Source organism: Trachurus japonicus, chromosome 9 (assembly GCF_045865225.1).
Source record: "Trachurus japonicus isolate A0001 chromosome 9, Traja_1.0".
Taxonomy (NCBI): domain Eukaryota; kingdom Metazoa; phylum Chordata; class Actinopteri; order Carangiformes; family Carangidae; genus Trachurus; species Trachurus japonicus.
The window spans coordinates 8,631,416-8,656,659 of NC_140915.1; the positions used below are offsets into that span (position 1 = coordinate 8,631,416).

General features: G+C 38.6%; 1 protein-coding gene across 1 annotated transcript in view; it reads left to right on the top strand.

Moving 5' to 3' along the window:
- LOC146980941 (serine/threonine-protein kinase N2-like) overlaps positions 1–25,244 on the top strand; it is a 64,881-nt gene that overhangs the window by 12,023 nt on the left and 27,614 nt on the right. Inside the window, exons 5-12 of the mRNA XM_085785853.1 lie at positions 974–1,086; positions 8,765–8,908; positions 9,922–9,997; positions 10,115–10,298; positions 13,174–13,336; positions 13,508–13,560; positions 14,661–14,718; positions 14,896–14,987. Coding sequence (XP_085641979.1) covers positions 974–1,086; positions 8,765–8,908; positions 9,922–9,997; positions 10,115–10,298; positions 13,174–13,336; positions 13,508–13,560; positions 14,661–14,718; positions 14,896–14,987 — 883 coding nt within the window. The remainder of the gene's footprint in view (positions 1–973; positions 1,087–8,764; positions 8,909–9,921; positions 9,998–10,114; positions 10,299–13,173; positions 13,337–13,507; positions 13,561–14,660; positions 14,719–14,895; positions 14,988–25,244) is intronic.

Sequence of the window (25,244 nt, forward strand, 5' to 3'; positions counted from 1 at the left end):
ACGTTGCCTTCAGGGACAGTTTTTCAGCAAACAGTCTCTGTATTTCCCTCTAAAACAACTCTGTCTGGTAACGTTGTGTTATTATCTCATAGCGTGGTGAATGTGCAGGTCACAACTTGTCCACCAGAGCGTTTTGGAGTTGTTGGATTGTGTATTTGATGAGTTTGATGAGGGAAACCAAGAAATCCCATGTAATGAGCCTCCGTAGCGTAGCTCTGAGCAGCTCACGGCTCTGCTCCGCCGTTCTAAAAATAGCTTGCATCGACAATTAAAGGTAACAAACCTACTGCTATGACTATAGGGATTATGGCAATGGGCCAGTTTGCCAAAATGTTGAACTATCCCTTTTAGATATAAGAAAACTAAGAAATTAAATATATTTACAATGGGCATTTCCATTTAATTTCTTAGAGAGTTTTGGAAAAATGTCAAAAAAAAATCCATTGACAGGCAGGTAATCAATACAACAAGTATGGAGAGAGTTGTGTTTTCTAATAATAGATGAATATTTACTGAAACTGAATCGTTCTTGTCCATAAAACCACCAGAGAAATAAAATGAAAATAACGATTGATAGAATACTTCATTATCCACGTAGAGAAAATGCAATTTGACTGTGAGTTTGAGTAAATAATTAGATGACAGAGAGATGGAGACATGGATTTCCAGTTGTTATGTACAGATATTAAACTGTTGTAAAGTACAGTAAGAAATGCTCCTTTAAAGGTTAATCTGATCTAACTCTCCATGTGCTCGTTGTATTTAATGACGTTACATCGTCTGCTCCGACTCAGTCGTCATTTTCTCAACGACGTGACATTTACTTGATGTTTTTCCTCAAACCTCAATAAAGACAAATGACAATAAAAACCTGAGCTCAGACATTTTGGAGGCAAAAGGACAAAAACCTGCATCAAAGTGTTGTGATGAAGCTGGTCTGTCACTAACTTCCTGTCTGTCCGTCCGGCAGCAGCATCAGAGGTCGGCGCCGTGCTGCGGCTGGACGGGAGGCCGGTCGGACGGACGCGGTGGGCGGCCGCCAGCAGACTGACCTGGGATCAGACGTTCTGCATCCAGCTGGAGCGGGTGAGTCCGGTCTCAGACCTGAGGACGGTTTCAGTCTCAACAATTATTATCCTCAGACATTGGACATTAAAGCAGAAGTAAGTGATATATTTGTGTTAATATAAGTCTTAAATAGTTGTATCTTCCGACAGCAATCACTTACATAGAGTGTTTGGACTGAAACACGGGTCTGTCAGTCACTCTGCTCTGCTCTGAGCCGAGGAGAAAACATTTATCGTATCCTACAGTTTTTATCCAATGAGGAGAGAGAACGGCATGCAGGGCTGTGTGTGCAGCCAAGGGACGCCGTGAATGTGGCGACGTAGGGACGAGGACTGTTATGGTGCGTTCAAGGCAACCCGTAACTCGTGTTTTTCCGACCTGTGAAGTCGTACCAGTTCGATCTGGTACGACTTCATGGGTCAGAAGTTACGAGTGGCCGTTATAGTGACTTTCACAGGTAAAACAGGTCGGAAAAACACGAGTGGGTTGCCTGGAACGCTACAAAGTCGTAAGTTGTGACTTGAAGCTGTAATTTACGGTTTCAAAAGCCTGCCTGGAACGCAGCATTAGCGAAAACGACCGGATCGCTTACTTCTGCTTTAAACATTAGACCAGCGGTTTACGACCTTTTCCAACTCTTGAACGCTTGAAAATCTCAAAACTGAACGATACGCAGGCCAAATAATGCACTTCGTTATTAGACAAAACATCAGGACTGGACTGACAGCAGGAGAAAGTTTAAAGGGATAGTTCACCCAAAATTGAAATTGCACTCATTATCTACTCACAAGTTTTCACCCTTAATTTAATTTTTTTCGGGACAATTTCGCATTTCTGGGCTTCAATACAAGACGGACATCACATACGAGCAGCATGGAGGCATTTGGATGTTTTTTGGTGTGTCTTTTTGTTACGAAGACAGTTGGTATCCATTTACAACCGTCATATGGACATGCACTGCTACGCCGAGACCCCCTGTAACTCAGAGAAGCCACGGAGGACTCTGAAACTTCTTCCAGCCCTTAGTCCACATGAGGGGGAGTAGATAATGAGTGAAATTTCAATCTTGGGTGAACTATCGCTTTAAGAAGTTTAAGATGTTGATAATTATCACAGACAAACGAGAGGGAGAGACCAGCTTAAACACAAAGAGTCTTAATCATCCCTGGGGGGTCTCACATATTTTTATTCTCATATAATTACATTTTTATCTTTATTTTATTTTATTTATTTTTATTTTTTTTGGCTTTTTGCCTTTATTTGATAGCACATAGTAGAGATAGACAGGAAAGGGGGAGGCAGAGAGAGGGGGAATGACATGCAGGAAAGGGCTGCCCGACGCGGGATTCGAACCGGGGCCGCCTACGGTGAGGACTGTAGCCGCTTTAACCACTGCGCCACGCACCGCCCCATTTTTATCTTTATTTTATCACAAAAATCTTACTATTTTGAAAATGTTTTGACGGCCCGCTTGCAGTACCCTCGCGGCCCAGCAGGGGGCCACAGACCACAGGTTGGGAATCAAACCTCCTCGGCTGTTTTGTGTTTTTGTTTCTCAGCTGTAAAAGTAGAAACATGCAGCTTTGCTTCTTTATGCAAGTGAAGGACGAGTTACTGCAGGGTCACAACCTTTTGTCTGTTGGTTTGCAATTAACTGGAAATAATGAACTGGGTGGCTGCTGATGAAATAGTGTTTTACTTTTATAACGTTTATCAAAACCAAATTAAATTCTCTGCAGGACGTGCCAGAGGGAATTTGGAAAACACAGATTCATTCATTCGTTTCATATTTATTTTATTCATGGAGTAGCTACATGAATACATTACATGATTACATAATGCATTACATTACATTTTCTCTTTTTCTTTTCTTTATCTACACAACAGCATAAATGGAAAGGAGCAGGAAGAAGAACAACTTATGATACCTGCCAAACACTAACACCAATACCACACGCTATTTGAGAGAATTAAAGATGAGGAAACATTTAATAATAACAACATAAAAAATCTATATGGTAAAAAAAAGATCCTACCCAGCGCCGCTGTGTCATGTTCTCTAGAATAACATGTGCTTTAAGGGCAGTTTTGTTTTTGTTTTTTGCAAAATGGATGTTTTTAGTTCAACATCCGGAAGTTCTGACTCAGCTCAGAGCAGTAAAATAATAACCACTGACACAATATTATTATTATATCTGGAGAAATAACCATTTGTCACAAGCTTCGGATCATCATTATGCTGAATCCAGCCCAGAATCGTTCCTAAAATGATCAACTCAGCCACATTTTACACCAAATAAACCAGAATCAGAATCAGAATCACATTTATTTACCATGTATGTGCAGACATACGAGGAATTTGACTCCGGTTTATCGTCACTCGCTTGTACACAAACACACACACTGTTTATATTAAAAAGACAGAAACAACAGAGCAACAACACAATACAACAGAGAACACATACAAGTACAATATAATATAAATAAGTAAAGCGGCCGGTGGATTAAAGGTGGTCAGCTGGTAGAGTGCAAATAATCAATGAGGTAGTAGTGCAGTGAGATAAATAATAAATACTGGACATGTAGCCTATATTACTGTATATATATATTATAAATGACCTCAGAGGTTGAGAATGAGCCCAGTTTGGTTTCACCGTGTTTCCTCCTCTTCACTCTGAAGCTTTTATTCCTCCTGACCTTTGGGAGCAGCTCACGGGTGATCACAAAATGTAAAATATCTTACTTTTACTCAGTAAAGAGACACTCACCACTTCTTTGTTGAACTTTGACCCTGGAAGCTCTTTCTCACATATTCTTAACCTTTTAAAATAATGGTCTGTGATGCCAGTAACACCAATGACATCAAATCATAGCACAGATATTCTTTTTAAAACATGTATATTATTAAATGGTCAATTTTGTTTTCACTTTATTCATATATTAAGCCCTGTGTTTGTCCATAATCGACCAATTATTATGTTGTATAAATGTTTTTACACCCAATACCGTTAAGCTAACCTAAAAAAATAAAATTGCAAATATACAGTATAAACTGAAATTATTACCATCATTAAAATGGGTATTGAGTTGCATAGTTTTGGTTAAATGTGAATGATTTTAAGCTTTTGTGTGTCTGTAAAATGTAGGGACCGGTTTTTCACGGTATTTTGAGAATGAAGAATAATCGTCCAGACTGTGCAAAAACACAAAAAAACAAAAACAAAATAAAAGCATCTACTGTCGACTAAACTAAACACAGACAGACAGAAACCTTCTTCCTGCAGAGCGAGGCCGCTGTGCGAGCAGAGCAGAGCCGTCGGTCTGCAGCGATCAGGATGTAGAACAGCTAATGCAGATGTAGCCGGTTGGCAGGCGGAGGGAGGTGACGAGGCCGATCAATAAAAGTCAGTCGGTCAGCGCTCGCTGCGTTTTTCCTGCCAGCTTTGCACAACGGAGGAGGAGGAAACACCCAGGACAGCCCCCAACCCCCCGGGAAGAAGATGCTACGTCATATTTTAGTTTTACTGGTAAAGGCCGGTCAGGCGTTAAGACGAGAGCTGCAGGATATGCAAAAAAATATCACCATTTTTGCGGCTTTCCTTCGTGTTGTCAAAGCCACGTGAGAGGATGAAAGGCAGGGATTCTTACAAGAATGAATTAAGAGATGTATCCCTTTCAAAACAAAGTTTACTTAAAGAAAAAACAATTTACATCCATCACTCCGTAGAAATACTGTGCTTCCTTTCACACCGCTCTCATCCAAACTGAGGCAGTCGGTGCCGTAATCTCTCTCAACTAGAACACATAGATTTAAAATACTAACTTAGAAATAATGAAATACAATCTAAGTTTCCAACTCTTTTTTACATATCTATGAATTATGGCTCCTACAACCATCTTCATCATATTGTGATGATATGGCCAGATATTTCACTAGGAACCGTCATTTTCACTCAGATCGTGTGACGTTCTCAAAGCACCGTATAACAAAAACGATAATGTAGGTCACCTGGAGCGCTGCTGTCGACTTGGCTGGAAAGGGCAGATATGAAACTCTCTCCCAGTTTTTGTTTGACACCGATAAAGTCAGAGATTATGATGGTTTTAACTTGATAGTTCAGAAATACTGTATGTGTTTGGTTCAGTTCAGTTCAGCTTTATTGGCATACAGTATGTGGAAATTAAAAAAAACAAAAAAACAGGTGGTCTTCAACCACAAACATAAAAGGACCATGAAAGAAAGCAACAATAATACTGTACATATTCAAAAGGAGTGGAAAGAAGCACTAATTTATTTAATCCCACACCTTAATTACAATACCGCCTCATATTTTTAACTTCCTGATTAATACTTACACATACACACATGTGCAAATACATGTATAGCTACTTACAGTATGCAGCCTAAATACTAGGCTGCAAAATCCTTATATGAGAGTCAATAGAGCCCGACACAAAAAGGTCCATAAAACTACACCAAAACCATTTAATATTCCTCCACACTGCTCGTCCACTGCAATCCAAGTGTCCTGAAGGGAGATAGTCCAGAGTTTACTGGAAACAGCATCATTTAGGACATCACATTCACAGGCAAATTCAATCCAGGACTGTTTAGGCTGTTAAAATGTCCTAAATGACATTGTTTCCAGTAAACTCTGGACTATCTCCCTTCAGGACACTTGGATTGCAGTGGACGAGCAGTGTGGAGGAATATTAAATGGTTTTTGTGTAGTTTTATGGACGTTTAATTTGTGTCAGGCCCTATTACTTTCATGTAAAGTTTTCGTTGGACTATGAACCGGCCTCCTGGGTCTCCAGATGCACTTTGAGGAATAAAAAAGTACTCCGGAGTATTCATCAGCATGAGGGTGAGTCAATAATGACTGAATTTCATTTTTTGGTGAACTATTCCTTTAAAGCAACTGTGGAAAAACTGTAAATAGCAAAGTCAATCAGCTGCACGATGTGACACAAGATGAATCTATAACGTCTGTGCTCTGCTGCTCCACAAACCTTCTCATCGTTCGTTGCTAATTCACTGCAAAAACTCAAAATCTTTACAAGAATATTTGTCTTATTTCTTGTCAAAATGTCTAATTTCTAGTCAAAACTAATCTCTTTCCATTTAAAATGAGCCTCATCACCTAAAAACTAACTTGTTTTTATATAATTTTCACTTGTTTCAAACAAATTTTTACTTAAAATAAGTAGAAAAATCTGCCAGTGAAAGCAGGTTTTTTGTGCTTGTAATAAGAAAGAAAAACTTGCTCCACTATCAGATTATTCTACTTATTTCAAGTGAAAATCTGCTTGAAACAAGTTAAAAAGTGTCTAAAAACAAGCTACTTTTTATGTGATGAGTCTTATTTTAAGTATAATGAGATTTGTTTTGACTAGAAATGACATTTTGACTAGAAATAAGACAAATATTCTCGGTAAGATTTTGAGTTTTTGCAGTGTTGACACCAGCTGAACAGTAGTTTGTCTCCTGTCAGCACAAAGAAACTAAAAGTTCCCACCTGATCCGCCGACACTTGAACGCCCCTCACGCTCTGACTCATTTATTCGTGATCGTCCTCCTGATTCACGCCGCCCACCTTCCTTCCTTCATCCCCTCCTGCGTGTTTGTTATTTCACCTCCGCTGGTTTACTGCAACATGGTGTTGTTTTCTACTGCCTCACTGCAAAAACTCAAATATCTTACCAAGAATATTTGTCTTATTTCTAAACAAAATGTCATTTTTAGTCAAAACAAATCTCATTCTACTTAAAATAAGACTCCTCACATTTGAAAGTAGCTTGTTTTAGACACTTTTTACTTCTTTCAGGCATATTTTCACTTGAAATAAGTAGAAAAATCTGATAGTAGATAGAGCAAGTTCTTCTTCCTTATTACAAGCACAAAAAACTTTGCTTTCACTGACAGATTTTTCTACTTGTCTAAAGTGAATATTTGTTGGAAACAAGTGAAATGTATCTAAAAACAAGTAAATTTTTAGGTGATGAGTCTTATTTTAAATGGAAAGAGATTAGTTTTGACTAGAAATGAGACATTTTGACAAGAAATAAGACAAATATTCTTAGAACGATCTTGAGTTTTTGCAGTAGAATCATTTGTTTTTCCTTTTTTTTTTTCAGAAACGTATGTAGATTAGATTAGGTTAATCTTTATTGCCCCCGAGGGGTAATTCAGCACAACCAGTGCACGTCATATATGCAGTTATACAATGAACAGAGTCGTAAAACCGTCAAATGTACAGTAGATCTCATTATCATCATCATAAATCAGATGTAGGTTAAACTGTCACTGTTTATTGAATTGCAACGGAAACAAGGCCACAAAGCTTCTTTTGTAACGATGCCGAGGTGACCTTTGACCTCTCAGCCGCTCTGATCTGATGGTAAACATATATGATATAATAATAATAATAAGGGGTATTGTTTTTTTGTTTTTTTTAAACAAGTACTGTAAGGCACAAAAAGATAAAAACAAACAACAAAACAGTAAAAATAAGTAATAAAAAGTAATAATTAAAGATCCAAAAGAAATAAAAGTGTGGATAAAAGAGACATTTAAAAAAAAAAGATTTAAAAGCAGGCAGGTGAATTGTTCCAGGATCATTAAGGGGTTAATATTATAAAATTAATACAAACATGGCTCATGGTCTTCTTTACTTAATTATCTCGGGTTTACAGGATCTTAGTTTATACTCTGACCTTAATAAAATGTAATTACATTTATTAACTGTAATAAAAAATATTGAACATATTTAAAATACTTCTTATTGAGTCATGCTCATTTTTATAAAAAATATAAACTGTTATTAACAGATTCATGTGTATAAAACAGATATAAAGATCTATATATATACTGTATATATATTTATATGTGTTTTTTTTTTTTTTCTAAACTCAACAGGTTTGTCAGTGAGCAGCAGGTGGCGCTGTGCTGTTGAGCCCTTCAACCTGCTTGTATGAGGAGGCAGCTCATGTGCAGTAAAACACACAAGAGTCAAGATATCCACGGGGTCTTATAACGTTTAGTTAAAGTCTGAAACCACCAAATCTACACTTAAATTATTGATTTTTAGTCTTGAACACAGTTTTGACAGTTCTTAAATAAAAAGTGAGAAACACAACCTTTATAAAGTAACAAAGTTCAGTCTATTTTTTATTCTAAGGAGTGTTTTGATCAAACTTTGACATCATTGCAAAACGAAACAAACAGGGAAACGGTCGTCCAGAGGTTCAGTCTGTTTTATACCCATTAATAATCAGAACAAGAATCATATTTATTTACCAAGTATGTGCAGACATAACAAGGACACACACACACACATATAAAAAGACAAACAGAAGGTGTTTTGCAAGTAATTCCTTCTTTAAAAAAAAAAAAAAATATCCTTTGTCATTTTTTTTTCCCAGTGTGGTTGTGAAATAGATCTTAAATTGCATTCATGATGGACTTTAAAACAATAGAACAAGTCTTATGAAAGTTTAGCTTGTTGAAACCTGCAGATACTGTGGGTTTGTTATTGTTGTAGTTCTGCCTCCGACCAGCAGGCGTCGCCCTCAGACCAGCACCTGGCTCTCAGTTCAAACTTCACAATCAGAGGAAATGTATTTACTGTTTGGGGTTTGAGGTTTGTTTTTAAGTTACAGAGTTAAAAAAAATATATTATTGTTATGTTTTCAGTCGCGGGAGCTGGAGGTGTGCGTCTTCTGGCGGGACCGGGGGGCGATGTGCGCCGTCAGGTTCCTGCGTCTGGAGGAGATGATGGAGAACCAGGACCAGGACCGAGGTCTGAGTCTGGAGCCGCAAGGCCTCCTCTACGTCCAGGTACACACACACACACACACACACACACACACACACACACGCACACACACACACACACACACACACACCTGCATTATTAATACTGGTCAAATCTCTCATGTCTCATTGTCTGAAGTTCATCGTCTTTGTGTTATGTCTCTGTTTGACTTGTTTTATCTGTAGTTTTACAGTTTTTCTCATAGTTTTTCTCCTTTATTGTTATTATTATGATATTAAGCCACAAAATTACATCTTTGACCCAAATGTTACGTTTTATATTATCATAATAATAATAATAATAATTTAATATAATAACTCTCTCATGTCTCATTCAGATCCTCATCATCTATGAAGTTCATCCTCTTTGTGTTATGTCTCTGTTTGACTTGTTTTATCTGTAGTTTTACAGTTTTTCTCATAGTTTTTCTCCTTTATTGTCACAAAATTACATTATTATTATGATATCAAGCCACAAAATTACATCTTTGACCCAAATGTTACGTTTTATATGATCATCATAATAATAATTTAATAATATAATAACATAAATCCTGACTTTAATGATCCATCTTGTGGTTTTCTCTCATGTCTCATTCAGATCCTCATCATTTATGAAGTTCATCCTCTTTGTGTTATGTCTCTGTTTGACTTGTTTTATCTGTAGTTTTACAGTTTTTCTCAGTTGTTTTGACTCATTTTAAGTCTTATAACTGTTTCATGGTTCATCAGAACTTTATTGCAAAAGGTCATAAGTCACCAAAACATTTAATTAATGTTTCAAAACCCGGTTTTTATCTCATTTAATTATCCAGTTCCACCAAATAAGTAGTTTTCATTGTTATTTGAGTTAAAGTTATTCGATTTAAAGATTCTTTTTCTCCTTTATTGTCACAAAATGACATTATTATCATGACATTAAGCCACAAAATTACATCTTTGACCTTAATGTTACATTTTATATTATCATAATAATAATAATTTAATATAATAACATGAATCCTGACTTTAATGATCCATCTTGTGTTTGTTTCCAGCTTCGATTCATCGACACTGTTGTGGAGCGGCAGCCGAAACTGAGACGCCAGCGATGTATTTTCACCAAAGAGAGAGGTCGCTGCAGAATCCAACGCGTCTCCGTTCACAGTCTGATTCCTGCTGCTCCGGTTCGTGTGTGATTTGATTTTGATTTCGTTGTTGTTTTTTTTGTGTTTTTTTTGTATTTCCCAGGTAAGAACTTCCTGCGAGCGGCTCAGATGAACATGAACTTCGCCACGTGGGGTCACCTGATGATGAGCATCCTCCCTCGCTACAGCTCCTTCACCACCTTCAGCTCCACGCTCTGCACCACGCCCGAGCCACGCCCGCCCGACAAGGAGGCTCCGCCCACATCCACCGCCACCGCACTGCCAGGGTCAGAGAGTCACGTGATGCGTTCAGGGACCCTTTTTAAAGATGGTTGAATTTCACTTTACCCTCTGAGGATGTTTTATATCAATCAAACTTTATTTGTAGAGCACTTTTCATACAGGAAGCAGCTCAAAGTATGATAATAAAAATGTATTTGCACACATTGACATACACACATTCACACCCAAGAATTAAACCACTGAGATAGATAGATAGATAGATAGATAGATAGATAGATAGATAGATAGATAGATAGATAGATAGATAGATAGATAGATAGATAGATAGATAGATAGATAGATAGATAGATAGGTAAATACTTTATTAATCCCGAAGGAAATTCATCTGTCAGCTGCTCCAAACATTCGGCTAATGTAGACAGATGTAGCAATAATATAAAAGAATAAAATAAAATATAAAATATACCTATATACACATATACAAACTATCACCTATATATATATGTACACATATACACACACACTCTCATATAAAAGAAATACAGTTCATAAAATGAGGAGTTAAAAACACAGATAAGAGGAAATGCCGACTTACACTCGACAATTTGTGCTTTGCAGTGGAGAAAACACTAGAGAGTGGATAAAAACCGAGATAAAACAGGTAAATGTAATAGAATAAAGAAAAATTTCAATAAAAATAAGTGGAGAAAATAAAATATATATAAATATATGTAGATCTAATAGAACAAAAAAAACAATTAAAGCAATAAATAGTGCTATAAATCTTATATTAAATAATAAAATTCAGTTGAATGCTACACTAAAAGCGTATTTCTTCAATTTGCTTTGTATATATAAGAACATCTTTGTGATTAAACGATGCAGACAAATAGTTTTCACCTTGTCTGAGTCTGTTAGTGTCTCCACTTTGCCAAACATTTATTTAAGCTTGTACGTTGTTGTTACCTCATCGCTTCTCAGATTAGATCACAGCCTGAGCTTGTTTACTGTAATTGTGTTCTGCCGGTGAACCCGAACGACATGCTGCACAACGGATTACACACAGGACAAACTCAGACTACAAGCTACTAAAATAATAATCAATAATAATTATAACACTTCTAAATACTTATATTGACACATCTGAACATATATCTTGTAACTGTTCCTTTATATTATGACAAAATATGACCTGTAGCTGCAGAGATTTCATCTATCAGTTATAGGCATGTTGTTTTATTTTTGAGTATGAATGAACCCAAAATAGAGGCTCGCTACTAAGTAAGTGGTATTACAATACTTCATTTTAGCCTCTTATTATTGATTTACCTACAACTACACTCATGTACAGTATTTAGCCATTTTTCATGAACCTATAGACGTCATCAGTGTCGGTAAATGTTTCTTTTTTACAACATATTTGAAGAATTTGAAAAGCAAGGCGTTAAAGGGATAGTAGCATTTTTTTAAAGTGGGGTTGTATTTTACTACTACTACTACTACTACTACTTTAATTGCAGTGGAAGACTCTCTGCACTCCTCCCGTTAGCAACGCCAGCCCATAGCCCTGCCCAGAGATTTACAACATGCATTGTTGTGAATGGACCCAAAGAAACGGCCTATTTTCACGGCCTAAAAGAGGTTTTACCTGAAAAAGAAATACACAAAAGGTCCAAATAAAAACTGTGTTTTTCCTGCACTTTGAAGGGCTGGAAAAAATTGTATTATAGCGAACAATGGAACTGTGTTTTTTTTTTTCAGGTAAAACCTCTTTTAGGCCACGAAAATAGGCCGTTTCTTTGGGTCTGTTCACAACACTCAGTACGTTTACATGACACTTGAAAAAAACGAATTATTGCCTTAATCCGACTATAACTGGACAACTGAAGTGCATGTAAACACCTTAGTCCGACTGAAATCGGAGTTGAGAACTCCGATTAAGACACCCAGATAATTCGATTGGAATTCGATTTTCTCCGTCATGTAAACACCTTAGTCGGAGTATAACTGGACAATGTATGTGCGCATGCTCCACAACAGTAGAGACGGCACCAAGTGGAGCAGAGAAGCCGCCCGAACCCGGCAAAGTAAAGAAAAAAACCCAACATCAGCGCCGAGTCAATGTATTTCACACAGCGCAACCAGCAAGAGGGTTTTTTTTAAAAGAGAGAGAGAGAGAGAGGAAAAAGGAAGCCCGTATCCTATTCTCAGCGTGAATCCGGCCCAGACTGGTGCGTCTGGTCGGGAACTGCAGTTGAGAATTTATTATTAAGCTTACTAAGTTGTTTATATTCAGTTTTTTACGAGGTGACAGAAAAGTCAACAGGACAGGAGGCGTATTAACCCGCTGAAGCAACGGGTGAAGCCGCATGAGGGGGTGGACCCCGTCAGTTATTCGATTTTCTCAGTTGCATGTATATTGAGACAAGGACAGAAGTCCGACTTGACGCCAAAATCGAATTTTGAGCATAGCTCGATTAAGCTCTGCATGTAAACGTACTGAATGTATGTTGTAAATCTCTGGGCAGGGCTATTATGGGCTGGCGTTGCTAATGGGAGGAGTGTAGAGAGTCTGCTACTGCAATTAAAGTACTTAGGGGCTATTTGTAGATCATACAACCCCACTTTAAAAAAATGCTACTATCCAGCATTTTGTCCAATTTTTATTTTTTATTTTTTTGGCAGACAGAAAAAGAAACTTATAGAAAGGGCTGTTTTTGACTCAAACTAGTGGTATAAAAGATATAAAACACTTGACCATGAATGTAAATCTGCTTTTAAAGGTTAATTCAAGGAATAAAGTAAAAATCAGTAAACCTTTAAATGTATTTACGTATTTTAACCTGAGTCAAAGACATGAACACATCGTTTTCTTCTCTTTCTTCTTCCTCTCATCCCTCTGTCTTTCTCTCTGTGCAGTGAAGCTCCTGTGATCAGACTGACCGTCGCCGAGGAGCAGCCCCCTCCCGCTCCCCCTCCCACCAGCGTCTCCCAGGGCAACGACCCCCCCTCCTCCACCACCACCACGACCACCACCACCATCACCACCTCTGAACAGAAAACCTCCTCTGTGTCCGCGCTGGTAAATAACGACCGAGAAACATTCATAATCTCAGCTTCTCGTACTGGTTCAGAGATTTATTATTAATTATCACTAAATGATTCATTTGTTTTATTTTTATTCTTATATAAAAGCAGTGGATCAGATATAAAATATTTACGATATAATAATCAAGTTTGTTTCTGTTTGCAGTCGTCCATTAACAATACAGAGGGAGGTGAAGATCAGACTGTATCTGCTCTAAAGTACACACACACACACATTTACACACACACAGACACCAAAGATACTTTATTTACCAAGATACGCCATGAGCGGCCATTTTTTGATAAATAATAAAAACTATGCACTTCCTGTCTCTCTAAATGGGCGTGGCCAACCGTCACATGTGTGTGGATTTATAAAATTTGTAGGTAGATCAAAGTGAGATATTTATATTATATATATATTGATAGCATTAAATATTTACACATATTCATATTTAGCATGACGAAAATTATTTAAATCATTTTCACGGGAGTTCGCGGCCGTTTGTATGACGTTGCCTAGGACGGAGATCTGTGCCAAATCTGGCGAGAGTGTGTCATAGAGACAGAGACAAAGTTCATTTTCTCCTGATGTGTCCGTCTGAAAATTGCCATTTTTGTGTCAAACTGTTCAGAAGAGATGTGGCTTGTGAAAAATTAGTCCAAAATTTACTTCAGTGACTGTGGGGAGAAAGATTCGACCATAATCTGTGTTCACATTCAATTTTCCCATTGGAGTCAATACACTCAAGGCTGCCCCTAGTCTTCAAATTACGATTCGTGGTCGCCGATTCGATTCAAGGACGATTTTGATTCATTGACTCGAATCGATTCAGTAACTTTTTAGCCAAAATTTCAACCAGTGTGACTGTGAGATAAAGACCTGGATACTGAAGACTTTTCGAAGACAATGAGAAGGAGCAGTAGTTCAAAAGCTCCCAGGTGTGTCGAATATATTCTGATATTCACGCAACAGCAAAAAGCAAATTATTAATTATTATTTTTGTGTCAAAAAATTCAGAAGAGATGTGGCTTGTGAAAAATGAGTCCAAAATTTACTTCAGTGACTGTGGGGCGAAAGGACAGACCATAATCTGTGTTCACGTTCAATTTTCCCATTGGAGTCAATACACTCAAGGCTACTAGTCTCCCTAAAAAGGCCGTGCAGAAGCCCACCTGACATGTATATAGGAAGCTGACTCGTCATGGGGGGTCTTGGTTTATAAACCATCTTTGCAGACACACAGACACAGACACACACATCTCAGTAAAAGGTGAGGATGAATCTCACTTCACTTCACTTCCTGTTTCTCTCCCAGGATGAACATGGACGACTTCAGGTACATCTCCGTCCTGGGCCGAGGACACTTTGGGAAGGTAACGCACAGCTTCAGGCCTTTTAGTATAAACTCAGTATAAACGGCATCTTGTGTGTGTGTATATGTGTGTGTATATGTGTGTATGTGTGTGTATGTATGTGTATGTATGTGTGTGTGTGTGTGTGTGTGTGTTTGTGTGTGTTCTCAGTCAGTCGTGTCGATGTTTGGTGTCCAGGTTCTGCTGGCAGAGTTCAAGAAGACGGCGAAACTTTACGCCATCAAGGCGCTGAAGAAACGAGACATCGTGACTCGTGACGAGGTGGACAGGTGTGTGAAAAGACACACACAGACACACGCACACACACACACAAAGAGTTAATTAGGGCCGCGGGCAATCGCACCGGGCACTGGTCCCAACAGCTATGAAATAGCTGCAGGGACCAGTGCCCGGGCGAAGCCCGGGCACTACTGTTATTGTGTGGATTTTTAGGGCCGCGGGCAATCGCACCGGGCACTGGTCCCAACAGCTATGAAATAGCTGCAGGGACCAGTGCCCGGGCGAAGCCCGGGCACTACTGTTATTGTGTGGATTTTTTCTTATTAGTGTGAATGCTGGAAGCATTCACACTATTGTTATTCGGTTCGGCCATTTTCTGCCTTTCTTTGTCATGTAACTAGTCCTTCATACTTTGTGCTATTTCAACAATTCAAATATCAAAATGTTCAGCCTTTTCGGGACAGGTGTGCTATGTCTTTTCTCTTTTCAACTATTCATACTTTTTGCAATATTCAACTATTTCTGATTTTTTTTTCCCCATAGAGAATGCATTGGAACAGTCTTGAAACTCTTCAAATCTTCTTACTTCTTTCAGCCTTTAAAGCGTCCACATACTTTCAACTAGAGACTTCATTCAAATTCTGAGCTGTAGACAAACTTCTAATGTATTCATCCTGTATTTACAACTTTTTCATAGCTTGCACCGTTTTTGAGATAAATCCTTTAAAAGCACATGAGGATTTCTGACAAATTTCACACTTTTCAATGAGTGTGTATGGGGTTGGATCAGAGTGAGTGACATCATCGTTAGAGTGAGAGGGATCGAAAAAACATTCAGGATTTTTTCTGGATAAATTGCCAGCACGGCCACAAATTAAACTCTAGACACATGATTTCCTCACCGGTTTGTAGCCACACTTGTCGTGTCTCATTTAATGTGCTCAAAACAGCAGACAGACTTACAGAATTGTCTCAGTGAGCCTAATTGTCCAGCTAGACCCGCTCCAGTGGCTCATCCACTTCAATATAAAAGTAGGAGCTGATTTTTTTAGAAAAGCAGAAATGCCCCCCTTTTCTACCTTGCGACGGCAAGAAAAGTTTTTGCCCTACAAACATTTAATGCACATGATTGTGCTCAGGAAGGTCTCCTTGCCCAGATGGTCAGGACCACATTCTGATAAGAGTTACGGTTCTCTTTTTTGGGAAGCTGCTCAGAGCTCAAATCTCTCTGCTCTGCTCTGCTCTGTGTGCAGTTGGTCCAGCTGTAGTGGCCAGCTCGTTATCAAAGTCTATAAATAGAACAGGTCAGGTGCAGCCTGGCTGCTCGTTAAGATGTTTTTAAACACAGCCCCACACACACACATGATAAACCAGACTGACAGAGGATGTCCACGCACAAACACAGGCATCACACTCACACACAGACACACACAGACACTCACACACAGTCACACATGCACACATACACAAACAGACAATTCCATTCCATTCTTCATTCTTCCATTCTTAGATAATAATTTAAAATATTTTTTAAATGCAGCCAGGGAGCTCTCTGCTCTCATGGGCTGAATGAGAGCAGGAGAAGGAGCTCAACTTTGTAACTTGCTGTTAAAGGGATAGTTCACCCTAGAATGATATTTCGCTCATTACTGTATCTACTCACCCTCATGTGGACTAAGGGCTGGAAGAAGTTTCAGAGTCCTCCGTCCCTTCTCTGAGTTACAGAGCGTAGCAGTGCATGTCCATATAACGGTTGTAAAGGGACACCAGAGCTCTTCGTAAAAAAACACACACAAAAAAACATCCAAATACCTCCATGATGCTCGTATGTAATGTCCGTCTTGTGCTGAAGCCCCAAATTGCGTAATTGTCCCGAAAAAAATTAAATAAGTCTATATTTTAAGCTTGTTTGTAGCGGAAGCTTCTCAAAGCTCCTCTTCCTGGTCCGTCCAAATCTCGCGTGATTCGCAGTAACCGCACTGACGCCGGCGCAAATCATGCGAGATTTGGACGGACCAGGAAGAGGAGCTTTGAGAAGCTTCCGCTACAAACAAGCTTAAAATATAGATTTATTTAATTTTTTTCGGGACAATTACGCAATTTGGGGCTTCAGCACAAGACGGACATTACATACGAGCAGCATGGAGGTATTTGGATGTTTTTTTGTGTGTGTTTTTTTACGAAGAGCTCTGGTGTCCCTTTACAACCGTTATATGGACATGCACTGCTACACTAAGACCCCCTGTAACTCAGAGAAGGGACGGAGGACTCTGAAACTTCTTCCAGCCCTTAGTCCACATGAGGGTGAGTAGATAATGAGCGAAATATCATTCTAGGGTGAACTATCCCTTTAAGTGCTTTTTAATTCATTTTAATTCACCAAAAAATAGTCACAGGTCACAAAAAAGTCCTCTTCTTGCTTGGTGTGGCTAATTTCTGCACTTTCCTTACTTTTTTTTTAAGCATCATTGAAAAATCTCACATTCATGAAAGTCTCAACCTCTTTTGCACAATTCCACGGTAGTGTAGGGGTTAGGGTGGATGCTTGTCAACCCCAAGGTCACTGGTTCGAATCCAAGGGAAGAACTCTTGTTATGTTATGTTGAATTCTGCTCTCCTCCACCGCCTTCAATTGGTTACAGGTGTTTGTTATCTCCTTGATTACTCATACCAGTTTGCAGCACATCATCACATTACAATGAATGACAACAGTCTTGAAAGCAGTGTGCTCTCTGTAGCTGAGTGGCAGAGTGAAGGATTTATGATCATAAGGTCATAGGTTCGATTCCTGCCTCAGTCATTTCACATCATTGCTTGACTTTTGATTCCAATTATTCAGCTGTCATTGGACAGTCTTTGATTCCTCATAGTATAAAGCTCATTGTAACTCAGGTTCTCTGTGGCCGTATGGTTAGTGTGTTAGGTTACCACTCATGGAGTTGTGGGTTCAATTCCTTCCATGGACATGTTTCTTGTATGCCATTCCGCATGTCTTTGTCAATTTATTCTGCTAATTCAGCATGGTTCAGCATTGGGTTTCAGCATTCACACGCATGTTCCGTTAGGAAATGCTGTTTCTAGTTATTCTTCTCCTTCATCTTCCGGACGCTTTTTCGGTTCGCTACTAGTCCTGCAACTCGAAGAGTTGCAGGACATATTATATATCAAAACGTGCGGCTTGATCGGGATCGGTGTGCTATTACTTTTCTCAACAGTTTACGAATTTTTCGCGACGTAAGTCGCGATTTACTGCGCAAAATTTTTGCATGTAAGTCAATGGGACGGGCGGAAAAAAAAGACCGAAAAAGACCAATCATTGGAGTTTAACAAACGTCTACTGCTCAGGCATACTTTCACCTAGAGACTCCATTTAAACTTTAAACAGTAGACACAAGTCTTGTGTATTGTCGTATTACTCCACGTTTTGATAGGTCATATAGTTTTTGATCAATCCCTGATCAATGACCATGATCATTTTTGGAGAAATTATGAGATTATAATGGGTGTGTATTGCATGGAATGTTCGTGTCAGAGTGCGTGACATCATCGGTTAGAGTGGGAGAGAGTGAAGAAACATTCTGTATTTTTTCTGGATAAATTGCCACCACGGCCACAATTTACACTCTACAGACATAATTTTTTCAGAATTTGTAAGACAAACTTGTTATCTCTCATGTCATGTGCTCAAAATATCAGAGAGACTTACAGAACTTAGAGAATCAGCCTCTGAGTGCGGCCACGTCTGTCCCTGCTCCTCATTGAGTCCAATACAAATATTTTCTGAGAGGAGCAGAACGGCCTGATGTTTTAAAACTGCCAGCGTCGCCAAAATATTTACTGTAGAAACACCAAATCGTACCGAAATTTTCAGTAAGTCCTTAGAGCAACGTTGATCTGTGTTTTGTTCTGATAGGAGTTACCGTTTTGTCATGCTAAGCCTAATTGTGAGGCCGGTTTAGAGGCAGAAAATGGCTGTTTTTCTCCACGTTTCTGTCTGTCTCAGCCTGCGGGGGCCCCTATCGCCGTGGTAACCTCTTTGATCCTCAGGCCAGAGCTCGTTAACTTCATAAACAATCCACCTGGCGCTCGTTTAAATGTTTATAAACACAGACACAGCTAAATCAGACTGACACAGGATGAAGCTACTAACTAACTATGTGTCAAGTCAGTCACACACACACACACACAGACTCTAGAGCCAGCTTCATGTGATTACAGTCACACACACACACACACACACACACACACACACACACACACACACACACACACAGGTAACCTAATGTGGTTACAGCTCCTCCATATCAGTGCTTATAGAAAGATGATCATGTGTCTGTCTGATCAGCTCTGTCTTGACCTTAAGATCGTGGGTTTGATTCCCATGTTGACAGAGATGGCACAACCCGCAATAGCTCCCGTGGCCCATTCAAAATTTCCCGAGAGGAAATTTTCTAGTTAGTGTGAATGCTGGAAGCATTCACAGTATTGTTATTCTGTTCGGCCATTTTGTTTCTTTAAACTTATTAGTGTGAATGCTGCAAGCATTCACACTATTGTTATTCAAATCTTTATACTTATTATTATTATTATTATTCTTACTTCTTCCACCCTTTTTCAGCAGTTTTCTGCTCCTTCATACTTTGTGCTATTTCAACAATTCATATATCAAAACGTGCAGCTTTCTCAGGACAATATTGCTATGACTTTTCTCTTTCATACTATTTATACTTTTTAAAATATTTAACTTTTTCTGCAATTTTTCTCTCATAGGAAATGAATTGAAACAGTCTTCAAACTCTTCAAATCTTCTGCTTCATTCAGCCTCTAATAGCTTCAGCATACTTTCAGCTACAGACTTCATTCAACTTTTAAACTGTTCACAAACCTTTCAACTATTCAGCTATATCTCAGCTTATTGATATCTTCAACAGTTTCAGATATATGTATAGTTTTAAAATCATTAAAATTTCTGACAAAATTCAGATTTAACATGAAAGTCAATGGGACGGAATGTTCGGACGTTGGCAGTTGGTAGAGTGACAGAGGGTCTAAAAAATCCTCTCACATTTTTCTCTCTATCCTGTCAGCACGGCCACAGATTACACTCTACACACATAATTTCGGGCATGCTTGTAGACAAGCTCATCCTCGATCTCTTCATGTGCTCAAAAAACCAGAGAGACAAACACAATTTAAACTGGGAGCCTCTGAGTGCGGCCATTTCCCTCTCTTCCTCTCATTGACTCCCATTCAAAAGTAGGCGCTGATTTTCTAAACGTCCCAAAGTTTCCAACCTGCGACACAATCAACAATTTTTACTCTAGAAACACCAAAGTGACACGGACGCGTTCAGCAAGGTCTTATGGTTCGGAAAATGTAAACCTTTTGCTCGTACTAAGTACAGATTTGTCGTACATTAGATCTGTTTGAGGGTGTCACAGAGCAGTTAAAGCCTATGGTTAAAGCTGCCACCATGCTGTGGCATGGTCTGTCTGTCTGTCTGTCTCTCTCTCTCTCTCTATCTCTCTATCTATCTATCTATCTATCTATCTATCTATCTATCTATCTATCTATCTATCTATCTATCTATCTATCTATCTATCTATCTATCTATCTATCTGTGGGTGTGTGTCACCCTCTCTATCTGTCTCTCTCTCTTTGTCCGTCTGTCTGTCTGTCTGTCTGTCTGTCTGTCTGTCTGTCTGTCTGTCTGTCTGTCTGTCTGTCTGTCTGTCTGTCTGTCTGTCTGTCTGTCTGTCTGTCTGTCTGTCTGTCTGTCTGTCTATCTATCTATCTATCTATCTATCTATCTATCTATCTCTCTCTCTCTCTCTCTCTCTCTCTTTCTCTCTCTCTGTGTCACCCTCTCTATTTGTCTCTCTCTCTTGTTCTCTCTGGGTCTGTCTGTCTGTCTGAAATGATATTATTCATACTATATACTTCTAAATGATAATAATTATAATCCCTCCCTTCCTCCCTCTCTCTATCCTTCCCTCTCTCTCTTCTGTCTCCCTCCTTCCCTCTCTCCCTCCCTTCCTCCCTCTCTCTATCCTTCCCTCTCTCTCTTCTGTCTCCCTCCTTCCCTCTCTCCCTCCCTTCCTCCCCTCTCTATCCTTCCCTCTCTCTCTTCTGTCTCCCTCCTTCCCTTTCTCCCTCCCTTCCTCCCTCTCTCTATCCTTCCCTCCATCTCTCCCTCCCTCTCTTTCCCTCTCTCCTTCTCTCTATATCTATCTATCTATCTATCTATCTATCTATCTATCTATCTATCTATCTATCTATCTATCTATCTATCTATCTATCTATCTATCTAATTATTATTCTTACTTCTTCCGCTCTTTTTCAGGATCTAACTCCTCCTTCATACTTTGTGCTATTTCAACAATTCATATATCTATCACACACATTCTCTCTCAGTCTGTCAGTGTCACACACACACACACACACACACACGGACACACACTAACTACCACACACACACACACACATACACAAAAATGGACACACACTCACCATACACACACATCCAACACACACACACACAAATGGACACACACACTCACCATGCACACAAATCCAACACACACACACACAAATGGACACACACTAACTACCACACACACACACACACACACACACACGGACACACACTCACACACAAATGGACACACTCACCATACACACACACACACACACACACACACACACACACACACTAACTACCACACACACACACACACACACACACACACACACACACACACACACACACACACACACACACACACACACACACACTTCCTACAGTTGTCTGACTGTTTTGTATGTACCTCTCTATCTTCCTGTTGTAGTTAATGGACTCGTTGCTGTTAATTTTGTTCTTTAGCTATTTAAACTGAAAATACACATTTCCCCATTTTGGTCATGTTGAACACATTGTTTTACACGTATCCTAAACTACTGAGGCTCTTCTCAACCATTTCACACCATTAAACCCGCTGTTTACATGTTCTACTCCTCAGCTAATGCTAATGATCTATATTCTTCAACAATGTTCTTCTGCTGTCAGTTTACAATGTATTTCAGTAGGCATTAACTTTTTTCCTAATTCAGGAATTTTTCAAACTCTTCTTTGACAATTCAAGTAATTTCCAGCCATTTCATACAAAGTCTCACATCTTCTACTTTTAAATATATTCTCAGCCATTGCTTCGGCTATGTTAGTGCTGGTTCATCAGTTGTCCTTCCTGTCAGGTTAGCTACAGATTTCAACTATTTAACCATTACATTTAAACATGCAGAATTTCAATGTTTTCTTCTCCCTTTAGCATTTCTACTGCTTTTTACCTTTAAAAAGGCATTCATCTCACACTACAAGTTATATGTTTCAGCTTTTTCCCTCCTAGGGATGAATAAAGTATTCCTCTACTCTCTACTCTACTCTACTCTAGCATTAGTCTTTTCAACATTGCTTTAGCAGTTTCGTCAACTAATTTAGCATTGATTCAACAATTTCTTCAGCTAATTCAGCATTGCTTCAGCAACAGCGTTCAGCTGCTTTCAGCATTCACACGCATTTTCTGCAGGAAATGCTATCTTTTTCTAGTTATTATTATTATTATTATTATTATTATTCTGAGTCTTCTTCCCTTTTTCTGTGTTTAACTACTTCTTCATACTTTGTGCTATTTCAACAATTCATATATCAAAACGTGCAGCTTTTTTCAGGACATTTATGCTATTATTTTTCTCTTTCATACTATTTATACTTTTTAAAATATTTAACTTTTTCTGCAATTTTTCTCTCATAGGAAATGAATTGAAACAGTCTTCAAACTCTTCAAATCTTCTGCTTCATTCAGCCTCTAATAGCTTCAGCATACTTTCAGCTACAGACTTCATTCAACTTTTAAACTGTTCACAAACCTTTCAACTATTCAGCTATATCTCAGCTTATTGATATCTTCAACAGTTTCAGATATATGTATAGTTTTAAAATCATTAAAATTTCTGACAAAATTCAGATTTAACATGAAAGTCAATGGGACGGAATGTTCGGACGTTGGCAGTTGGTAGAGTGACAGAGGGTCTAAAAATCCTCTCACATTTTTCTCTCTATCCTGCCAGCACGGCCACAGATTACACTCTACACACATAATTTCGGGCATGCTTGTAGACAAGCTCATCCTTGATCTCTTCATGTGCTCAAAAAACCAGAGAGACGAACACAATTTAAACTGGGAGCCTCCGAGTGCAGCCATTTCCCTCTCTCCTCCCATTGACTCCCATTCAAAAGTAGGCGCTGATTTTCTAAACGTCCCAAAGTTTCCAACCTGCGATCCAATCAACAATTTTTACTCTAGAAACACCAAAGTGACATGGACGCGTTCAGCAAGGTCTTATGGTTCGGAAAATGTAAACCTTTTGCTCGTACTAAGTACAGATTTGTCGTACATTAGATCTGTTTGAGGGTGTCACAGAGCAGTTAAAGCCTATGGTTAAAGCTGCCACCATACCTTAAAGCCACCAGCCAACAGTTACATGGTAACCTCAACATGGCAACCTCACCATGGTAACCTCACCATGGCAACGTCACCATGGCAACGCACACACATTCTCTCTATTTGACTGTCTGTCGGTCACACACACAAATGGACACACACTGACCATACACACATATCCAACACACACACACACACACACACACACACACACACGGACACACACACACACACACACACACACACACACACACACACACACACACGGACACACACTGACCATACACACATATCCAACACACACACACACACACACACACACACACACACACACACACACACACACACACACACACACACACACACACACACACACACACACGGACACACACTGACCATACACACATATCCAACACACATATAATTTTTATTAGAGTAATTTGAGTGTACTTAAAATGTTAATTTTTCTTTCACCACAATCTTCAACAATTCAAATAATTTCCAACCACCTAGATATTGTTTAATCTATATTAGTAATAGTCCAACAATGTATTCATGCTGTCATGTTTAAATATATTTGAGTAGACTTCAGCTTTTCAATTTCTTTATGCTAATCTTCAACAATTTAAATAATTTCCAATCATTTCATACAAAATAAACCTCCTTCTTACAGGTTCCATTTGTTAATCTATTTTCACTTATTACTTTAGCCATGTTAGCACTTGTTTATCTGTTTTCTGTAGCAGTGCTTTTTGCAGCTGACTGCAGACTCCTCAACTGTTAGACTTAATAATGCAGGATTTTCCAACACATTCCTCTGCCTTTTCAACATTTCTACTGCTTTTAGACTAAACACACATTTATTACACTTAAACCTAAACAATTCAGGATTTTTTCCATCACGTCATGTCAATCAGCTTCCTGCTTACATGTTCCTTCTTTTTAATCTATTCTCACTTGTTGCTTCAGCTATGTTACTGCTGGTTCATCAGTTTTCCTTGCTGTGGCTAGCTGCAGATTTCAACTCTTCAACTGTTAAACATCTTCAACATGCAGGATTTTAACATTTTCTTCTCCTTTTTTTTTTTTTTTTTACATTTCTACTGCTTTTTGTCCTTAAAAAGGCATTAATCTTCAAGTTATATATTTCAGCTTCAACGTTAGACTTTTTCAACAGTTCTTCAGCTAATTCAACTTTGTTTCAATGATTTCTTCAGCTTATTCAGCATTGCTTCAGCAATAGCGTTCAGCTGCTTACAGCATTCACACGCATTTTCTGCAGGAAATGCTTTCTTTTTCTAGTTAGTGTGAATGCTGGAAGCATTCACAGTATTGTTATTCTGTTCGGCCATTTTGTTTCTTTAAACTTATTATTAGTGTGAATGCTGGAAGCATTCACAGTATTGTTATTCTGTTCGGCCATTTTGTTTCTTTAAACTTATTATTATTATTATTCTGAGTCTTCTTCCCTTTTTCTGCGTTTAACTCCTTCTTCATACTTTGTGCTATTTCAACAATTCATATATCAATAACGTGCAGCTTTTTCAGGACATTTATGCTATTATTTTTCTCTTTCATACTATTTATACTTTTTAAAATATTTAACTTTTTGTGCAATTTTTTTCCCATAGGAATACATTGAAACAGTCTTCAAACTCTTCAAATCTTCTGCTTCATTCAGCCTCTAATAGCTTCAGCATACTTTCAGCTACAGACTTCATTCAACTTTTAAACTGTTCACAAACCTTTCAACTATTCAGCTATATCTCAGCTTATTGATATCTTCAACAGTTTCAGATATATGTATAG